General features: G+C 38.0%; 1 protein-coding gene across 1 annotated transcript; it reads left to right on the forward strand.

Moving 5' to 3' along the window:
• The first annotated feature begins 4,204 nt into the window (after positions 1–4,204).
• Positions 4,205–8,930, forward strand: LOC101102350 (olfactory receptor 10N1-like). Its single transcript, XM_060404182.1, has one exon. It carries the CDS (start codon positions 5,683–5,685, stop codon positions 6,673–6,675), a length of 993 nt encoding a protein of 330 aa, XP_060260165.1. The 5' UTR covers positions 4,205–5,682; the 3' UTR covers positions 6,676–8,930.
• The last annotated feature ends 1,051 nt before the right edge of the window (positions 8,931–9,981 follow it).

A 9,981-nucleotide genomic window follows, 5' to 3' on the forward strand; every position in this document is an offset into this window, starting at 1 on the left:
CTGCCATCATGATTTCTCTTCCTGCCCTTTATGTGTTTTTAAAACTTGAAAACCTATAAGTAAATAAGTGTCCAAGATGTTAATTAAGAATAAATACACCATGAGTGCATGCTAAGTGGCTTTAGTTGTGTCCAACTCTTTGTGGCCCTATGAACTGTAGCCCGCCAGGCTCTTCTGTCCATGGGATTCTCCAGGCAAGGTTACTGGACTGGGTTGCCATGCCCTCCTCCAGGAAATCTTCCTGACCCAGGGATCTAACCAGCTTCTCATCTGTCTCCTGCATGATTAGCAGGTGGGTTCCTTACCACCAGCACCAGCTGGGAAGCCCCAAGAATAAATACATGTATATCCCAATTTCTGCATCCTGTTAGGCCTTTTGATTGTTATCTATTATGTTGTTGCTGTTTAGTCACTAAGTCTGTTGTCTACTGTGTGTGTGTGTGTGTGTGTGTGTGTGTGTGGGTGTGCATGTTCAGTCATGTTGATTCTTTGCTACCCCATGGACTATAGCCTGCCAGGCTCCTTTGTGCATGGAATTTTCTAGGCAAGAATACTGGAGTGGGAAAGTGCCATTCTCCAGGGGATCTACCCAACCCAGGGATCAAACCCATGTCTCTCACATCTCTTGCATTGGTAGGCCAATTCTTTACCACTAGTGCCACCTGGGAAGCCATGCTGTTGTTGTTGTTCAATACAGAGTCATAAAGAGAGGTGAAAGGAGATGGGCAGGGTAAAGCTCAAGGGCCTTACTCTCTGAGGACTAGGAAAGGTGTGCCTTGCTGATCCAGAGGGTCAAACTTGGAAAGAAAACTAGGAACCAGATTCTGATGTTTTAGTATCAACTTGGCTCTGTCCCCAGAATTAAGTCTGTGAGCTTTAGATTAAGAAAATTTGTGCTCAATTCCTACCTCTCCTAGTCAACGTTGTGTAATCTTGGGAAAAATTACTCTCCCTGATGACTATGTCATCATTTATAAAGTGGACTAAAAATAGCTACCCTGTGTGGATGTTGTAAGAAGTAAATAAAATAAGATTTTAAAAGACTTTTTTCACAAGTGGGCTCTCTTTAAATGTTAGTTCCATTTTCCCTTTCTTAGATTGGCTTGTTGAATCCTGAGAACCTGGAAAATCTTATTTAGATTCCATATTGTAAAGTAATTAACCTCCAGTTAAAATAAATAACTTTATATTAAAAAAGAAAACAATCCATTATTATGAAAAACATTCTGATATTCCTTATTTTTTTTTGGTAACTCTATACTTATTATTTTCTTTTGTTTTGTTTCATTTTGGTTTGGTTTCTCACCATCTCTTTCACTATAGTTATAGTGAAAGTGTTGGTTGTTCAGTGGTGTTGAACTCTTTGTGACCCCATGGACTGTAGCCCATCAGGCTCCTCCATCCATGGAACTCTCCAGGCAAGAATACTGGAGGGGTAGCCATTCCCTTCTCCAGGGGATCTTCCCAATCCAGGAATCAAACCCAGATCTCCTGCATCGCAGGCAGATTCTTTACTGTCTGAGCTACCAGGGAAGCCCCACGCTATAATTCAGTTCAGTTCAGTTCAGTCGCTCAGTCGTGTCCAACTCTTTGTGACCCCATGAATCGCAGCACACCAGGCCTCCCTGTCCATCACCAACTCCCGGAGTTCACTCAGACTCACGTCCATTGAGTCAGTGATGCCATCCAGCCATCTCATCCTCGGTCGTCCCCTTCTCCTCCTGCCCCTAATCCCTCCCAGCATCAGAGTCTTTTCCAAGGAGTCAACTTTTCGCATGAGGTGGCCAAAGTACTGGATCTTCAGCTTTAGCATCATTCCTTCTAAAGAAATCCCAGGGTTGATCTCCTCCAGAATGGACTGGTTGGATCTCCTTGCAGTCCAAGGGACCCTCAAGAGTCTTCTCCAACACCACAGTTCAAAAGCATCAATTCTTTGGTGCTCTGCCTTCTTCACAGTCCAACTCTCACATCCATACATGACCACAGGAAAAACCATAGCCTTGACTAGACAGACCTTAGTCAGCAAAGTAATGTCTCTGCTTTTGAATATAAAAGAAATGAAACCAAATTGACTAAACTGAAAAAAAAAAAACAAAACAATGAAAAAACTCAAATTAAGAAGAGAAGGGGTAAAAGAACAACAACAACAAAAAGATTCTAACAATGAATAAAAGTCCATGTTCCATCCAATTTCAATACAAATAATTAAGTAGTATGTGCCAGGAAGTTTATATGTGTTATCTCATTTAATCTCTAGTTTCCTTATGACATAACTCCAATTTATGAAGGACTATATTATGGTTCAGAGAAGAGCACTGGCTTGCTCAAGGACTTACAACTAATGAGAAACAGACTTGTTTTTCACACCAGAAACTTCCAAAGTGAATGATCTTTTCATTATGTTACAATTTCTTCTACAACCATGAAAAGTAAGGGAACAGGTAAAGACTCAAAAAATGACAGAGAAGGAAGTCAAATCTGTGAGGTCTATGAAGAACAAAAAGGATTCTTCAAAGTCTACCCAGAATAGAAAATTAGGGTGGCCACAGAGGATCCACAACTTCTTTGATTCCTAATTGCTTGAAGATTATCTTGATTACCGTGTAGTCTTTTCTCAGTCATGAGCTCTCTCAACATCCAGCATTTGATTGCTCCCTATGCTCAAGGGCTCCTGCTCCCTGAGTCCTGGGATGTATCACGGATGGGGCTCCAGAGGGAGTAAGAGATCATTTAAAATCCTACAAATGTAGGAGATCTTACTTCTGCTAACTCTGCTCACCTTAGATGATGGGCGAGCCATCAGACATGTACTATCCTCTCTCTGTGTAATCCTGAATGGAAAAGACCATTTGGGATCTACACTTAGGAAGCCCAAATCCATTTCCATTGCACCCAGGGAAGAGAGATGTTCAGAATGGTGAGTCCCACAGGTCTATAGAAGAAACTGAAGTTAAAGGTAGGAAAAACAACATTGGTTTTCCTTAACTGAGCCATGTAACTGTTCAGAGCATTTTCCCATCTTCTTTAATTTTAACTTTTACTCCACTATGGACTCCTGACTAGCATTGTTGGAAGCAATCATGACTAAGAGCTTCCTTCCCATTTAGTGCAATGACTAGAGTCCTTTCCTCCATTCACCCCACAAAATAGCATGCAGAAATACATTCATCTATTATTTCTTTTGTTGTTCCTTAATCATTAGTTCAGCATCTGTCACTTTTAAAGAACCACACACATGCTTAAGAATAAAAATTAGTTGCATATTCTCCCTGACAATGGAGAAAATTCTAAAACATGGAGAAAATAATAATTTTCATGATAAATGGTATGCAAAAGACATTGACATTCTCCTGACCTTTTCCAAATCATATGACGAATGTATATATTTCTTATTAAATGGCTCCCTTTTCTTCTCCTTTTCCTATAATGTAGTATCTCTCAAAGTTTGGTCTCTCGTTCTATCTTTAATCATAGTTTACCTTGTCTCTCCTGGTGACTTTGTTCAGGCTTGATACTAACTCTGATCTTCACACAGGTAACTCCTTCCCAAATTCTTTAGCATGGCTATCTCTATAGAAAATACAATTATAATTAACCATTATACAGCATCTTACTGTGTATCAAAATCTTTCCTGAGCATCATCACATTTAATCTTTACAGCAATTCTGGGAGGTAAATATTATCTCAGTTAATCAGAAAAAAAATATTCAGTGGGTACCCTCTATTTATTCAGCACAATTATAAGAATATGCCATATCCTCAAGGGGCACAGTTATATCAGAACATGTCAAAATAAAGATCTGTAGGACACACATGAGGGAAAGGAGACTATTCAATGGTTGAACAGAAATGTTCCTATTTTATCCCTCTTATCCTGCCTTAGTTATTAATAATGCTTTCTTTGACTCTCAAAAGTGTCCTGCTTGGAATAAAATATTTAACTGATTGGTTAAGGTTGAGACAACTGGTGCAGGGAATACTTTCTGCTTATATAAAGATGAGAAATTGAGGTTCCAAGATTATAAACAACTTGAGTACATGGAGAGTATTATCTTACCATTTTTTAGGTTTTTTAGAAGACAAAATTATCAATCAATAGCTATTAATAATATTAATCATAAAAGAAGATCAGAGAAGTTGACCAGGAATTATAATTAGAAATTCAAACCATTATAACTGGACATTTAAAAATATATTTTGCATCTCAAAAAAAGGAAATTATAACGGTAAAAAGTGTAAGTGAAAAAGACATCTCTCTTCTTTTTTAAAGTTAATTTATTGGAGTATAGTTGCTTTACAATATTGTGTTAGTTTCTGCATTGCCGGAAAGTTAATTAGCTGTACAGGGACATAAGTCTCCTCTTTTTTTTGGATTTATTTCCCATTTAGCTCACCAAGGAGCATTGAGTAGAGTTCCCTGTGCTATACAGTAGGTTTCATTAGTTATCTATTTTATGCATAGTATCATGGTATCTCTTCTTGAGAAATTCAGGAGCTCAACCATTGTAGCAGACAACTGACCACAGCACTCCCTACTGGCCCTTTCATGTTCTCTACATAATGAGTTTTTCCTTTAAAATAAAACAATTATACTCAAAAGCAAAACACAGAATGATGGCTACCAGGGTTAGGGGACAACAAGAAATGAGAAATTGCTAATGAATAGGTATAAAGTTTCACAAATGTTGTGAAACATTCAGTTCAGTTCAGTTCAGTTGCTCAGTCGTGTCAGACTCTTTGTGACCCCATGAATCGCACCACGCCAGGCCTCCCTGTCCATTATGTTCATAGTTAATATTATCTTGTACACTTAAAACTCTGTTTAGAGAGTAGATCTCATGTGAAGTTATATTACCACAATAAAATTAAAATTAGAATTTAAAATAATCAGAAGACACAGAAAAGTCTGCAGAATTGAAATACTTTGGATTTCAAAATTTCAGTAGTTAGCAAACATCAAATATTCCAAAAATTCATCTTTATATATGATGACTTCACTAAAACCTATCACCTATATAGTCTCTAAACATCTACTAATCTCTATACAAACTAAACACTAAACAAATTTGTCACTGTTAATTTCTTTTCAGGCAAATAACCTTCAGTTCAGTTCAGTTACTCAGTTGTGTCCGACTCTTTGAGACTCCATGCTCAGACTAAGAAACATATCCAGTTAAAATGATATCATATACCCAAATCTTACTACTCCTTAAACTGTATCACAGTCCATTCTTCTCAACAGAGGTGTGGGTGACCAAGTTGATCTTTGATGAATATTTAGGGTGTTTGAACACATATTTGAGCAACTGTAATAGAGCTCTGTAATAGCATCAGGAGGGTGAGGCTTCCACATGTTTTCAGGTTGATTTTAAACAAGACATTTTTGTTGTTGTATAATTGGTTGTGGACTTAATTCAAACTATGCTCATCTGCTCAGTATTGATGCCTCTGTTCTCATAGTACATCCAGTATTTCACTTTGCTAAAGCTTCATATTCCTTTGAATCCCTATTCATAAAAGAATGTGATATCTTGAGACACAAAGGCACACATCCGCTTTACTAGCCCCTAAATATTATACACAGAATTTCTGATTCTTAATTTCAACCTCATGTTTACGTGTAAATAAAGATTAGTGATGATAAATGTATCGGTGTTGTGTCTGTCACAGCCTCCACAGTCATGCTTTCCTGTCTTTTGTCTCCCCTAGACCTTCCTCCCAGGGACATGAGGAACCACACAGAGCTGAGTGAGTTCATCCTACTGGGAATACCTCAGACAGAGGGACTGGAGACTGTGCTCCTTGTCATCTTCTCGTTCATTTACTCCTTGACCCTGCTGGGAAATTTGCTCATCCTTCTAGCAATTGTCTCCTCCTCGACCCTTCACACTCCCATGTACTTCTTCTTGGGACTCCTCTCGATTTTGGACATGCTGTTCCCCTCTGTACTCTGTCCCAAGATGCTAGTCTATTTTTCTGGCCAGAACAGAGCCATTTCTTATAAGGGATGTGCTGTTCAGCTCTTCTTCTATCATTTTCTGGGTTCTACGGAAGGCTGCCTCTATTCTGTGATGACTTATGATCGCTTTGTTGCCATCTGTCACCCACTGAGGTATAAGCTCATCATGAGACCTGGAGTCTGTGTTGGTTTGGTCGAGGCAGCCTGGTTGGTAGGTTGTCTTCAGGCCACTATCCTGACATCCTTTACCTTTGAGCTACCCTACTGTGGCCCTAATCAGGTGGACCATTTCTTCTGTGACATTCCTGCTATCTTACCCCTGGCTTGTGCTGACAGCTCCTTTGCCCAGGGTGTAGCTTCCACTAGTGTTGGCTTTCTGGCTTTAATGCTTTGGTTGAGTATTTGTGCCTCCTACACACGCATTGGGATTGCCATTTTGAGGATCCATTCAGCAGAGGGCAGGCAGAAAGCTTTCTCTACCTGCAGTGCCCACCTCACTGCCATTCTCTGTGCCTTTGGACCTATAATCATTGTCTATCTGCAGCCCACACCCAACCCCTTGCTAGACGCCATGGTGCAACTATTAAATAATACTGTCTCACCCATGCTGAACTCGTTAATCTATTCCTTAAGGAACAAAGAAGTGAAAAGTTCCCTAAAAAGGATTTTCCACAATGTAGTACTACTGTTCTGCACTAAATTAAGGGTTTTATAATGGATTTTAAAATGTATTGACTCTTTTATTTTTATTTTTTCTTAATCAAATGAGGAATTAGATAAATAATCAAATAATATCAATGGAAGATGCTTTCTCTAAAGCATTAAGTTTGCCTAATAAGATTTTCTACTTTTGTGCATAATTATAAACCCTGGGGCTCCATAAGTAATTTTATAATTCATGCTATTCTCAGTGCACTAATCCTGGGGAAGGAATCCAAGGGAAATTGCAAGAATCTTGAGACAGATTTCTTATAATAGACAGCCAATTTTGCCTGATTGAAAATAGTGAAGATCTATGGCAATCCAAAAATTATCCTTCAATAGCCATGTCTGTGCCAAATTAGTTTTTCTTACTTCACTTAGAATGTAATCATTCCTCGGTTCTACCTATACACATTTCAGTTTGTCCATGTTGCTAACAGTAGTATTAATCGCAATTGCTAGACCATGATCCGTGATGAATATTCCACAGTAGTCTTCATATCACCCCCATAAAGGAGTTTTAATAATAAAAAAAAAAAACTTTGAGGATTAGAAGCTTCAACTAATGGAGCCAAGTTTGCACATTAAGTGGCAAATCAGACCTCACATTCAGATCTTGTTAATTAAATAGCTCTTACTCTTAATCCCTCTACCACATGACTGCCCTGAAGGACCTGCTTGGCAACTTATTCAAACTCACTACCTCTTTCCAGAGCTCATGATACACAGAGAGCATTCAATAAATAACTAGTAAAATATGCATGGACATAGGTCATGTTTATACATTGACTTTGTTATTATCTCCATTAATTCTGTGCCATGACTCATTGTACCCCTCTGTACATGGTGGCATAGAGATCTAGAAATAAGTGTCTTGCCATTCATAACACACTTAATTACAGTAAAGCCAGGTCTAGCCCAAGCCCTCTTAACTCCTATTGTCATTTTTTTCCTACTCTACCATACCGACAACATCCCAGATTACTCTTTAGTGTGAAAGGGTTGGGAAAGCCTTCCTGTTCAGTGTTGTTTGAACAGGTGTCCTGATTACTGGGTTCAATGACCAGGCTTATCCTGTTCTCCCACCAAGACGTTTTCCAAGTTGGCTTCCAGTGATACTCAAGTTGGTCATTATTTCTCAATTTTCTCCAGAATTCAGGGAGAAAGAGAGAGCAATATTTACTGCCATTAGCTTTTATGACATTTTATTAATTTGTAGTTATTTTGTATTCCATTTTTATTCCCCAAAGTTTCCATTCTACCTGAAACCATTAAAAACAAAACAAAAAATACAACCCTGAATTAAATACACTGTTGCCTTTACAAAAAGCATGAGACAAAAAGGACAAAATGAAGCCCATTTAAACAATGGTTTAATGTGCAGTGTGCAGACAATGTGCAGACAATGGTTTGATGTGCAGTGTGAGAGTTCCAAGGCCCTTCCTAACCTGACCAGTAAAATCTAACATCACAATAAAAATTCCTGTGCTTTGGGGATGTATTCTAGACAATATGCTGCATTTAAGCAATTTTACTATAGTTTGATGTCCTATTAACGCTGGATATTGGTGGAAACCCCACATGCTATGATATCTGATAGAGCCTGGATATGGATTATGGACAGATACTTATAGATTTTCTTCTATGCAATGGAAAATCCATCATGTTTGTCTTATTCACTGTTATACCCACAGGATGTGGCCCAGTGATGTAGTAGGCACTGTGGGTGGGTTTGTTGCATGAATAAATGGATACCGCTTAGACTTTCAAATTAAATGTAATTACCTATTCATTTACATAAAACAGAAACATGAGTGAAATAATTAGGATAGGTAAAAATCACATTCACTAATTTAAATATATATTCTCATTAAAGTTGAAGATGTATGAAAACTGAATATGAATGAACTCCAACCACTTGCCTCCTTCTAATAATTACTACTTAGCACTGAAAAAAAATCAAAGCTGTTTAAATCTTTCTTATATGTGAAGTTTTAGTACAGTGCCCAACATAAAATTTTATTTAAATAATGTGTACACACACATGCACACACTGCTTTTTAATATTGTACTCCATCAACAGCAACAACAAACAAATATCTTGATTAAAAAGGAGATCAAGGTCTTAAACAGACATTTCTCCAAAAAAGACACATAAATGGCCAATAAGCATATGAAAAGATGTTCAATCTCTTCCCCTAGAGAAATTCAAATCAAATTCATGAGAAATCACCTCACACCCATTAGAATGGCTCTTACTGAAAAAAAGAGGAAAAGATAAGAAATGTGAAGAAGTTGGAACCATTGTGCATTATTGGTGGGGGTATAAAGTGGTGCAGCCACTATGGAAAGCAGTGTAGTGGTTCCTCAAAAAATTTAAAAATAAAATTGCCCTGTGATTTAGCAATTATCCTTCTGAATTATGTCCAAAAGGGTCTTGAATAGATGTTTGTAGCATGCTCCTCATCATGGCATTATTCACAATAGACAGGAGGTGGAAGCAGTTCAGGTGTCCATTAATGATGAATAGATAATCAAAATGCGGTGCATACATACAGGCACTAGTACTCCCATCTTTACAAGGAGGAAAATTGACATACGCTGCTAGATGGAAGAAACTTGAAGAGATTATGTTAAGTGAAATAAGCAGTCACAAAATAAGACAGATACTAAGTGATTTCTGTATGATTTAAGTATATGAGATGTATAGTGTTGTCAAAATATAGAAAAAGAAGGTAGAATAGTGGTTGCCAGGGGTGGAGAAAGGGAAAATAGTTTAATGGATGTAAAGTTTGGTTGCAGCTTTTTCATCTTACAAAAGGAAACTTTACATCCATTAAACTATTTTCCCTTTCTCCACCCTTGGCAACCACCATTCTACCTTCTTTTTCTATATTTTGACAACACTATAAATGTCGTATACTTAAATCATACAGAATCACTTAGTATCTGTCTTATTTTGTGACTGCTTATTTCACCTAACATAATCTCTTCAAGTTTCTTCCATCTAGTAACTGTACACTGAAAATGGTTGACAGTAAATTTTGTGCTTTATGTCTTTCAGCACAGTTTTAAAATTAGGCTACTTATTTAGTTTTTGCATATCCTGTGATTTTTTAGTTTGCTGCTGCTGCTAAGTCGCTTGTCCTGTCTGACTCTGTGCGACCCCATAGACGGCAGCCCACCAGTCTCCCCCGTCCCTGGGATTCCCCAGGCAATAACACTGGAGTGGGTTTCCATTTCCTTCTCCAATGCATGAAAGTGAAAGTGAAGTCGCTCAGTCCTGTCTGACTCTTTGTGACTCCAGGGACTGCACCTA

Source organism: Ovis aries, chromosome 21 (assembly GCF_016772045.2).
Source record: "Ovis aries strain OAR_USU_Benz2616 breed Rambouillet chromosome 21, ARS-UI_Ramb_v3.0, whole genome shotgun sequence".
NCBI lineage: Eukaryota > Metazoa > Chordata > Mammalia > Artiodactyla > Bovidae > Ovis > Ovis aries.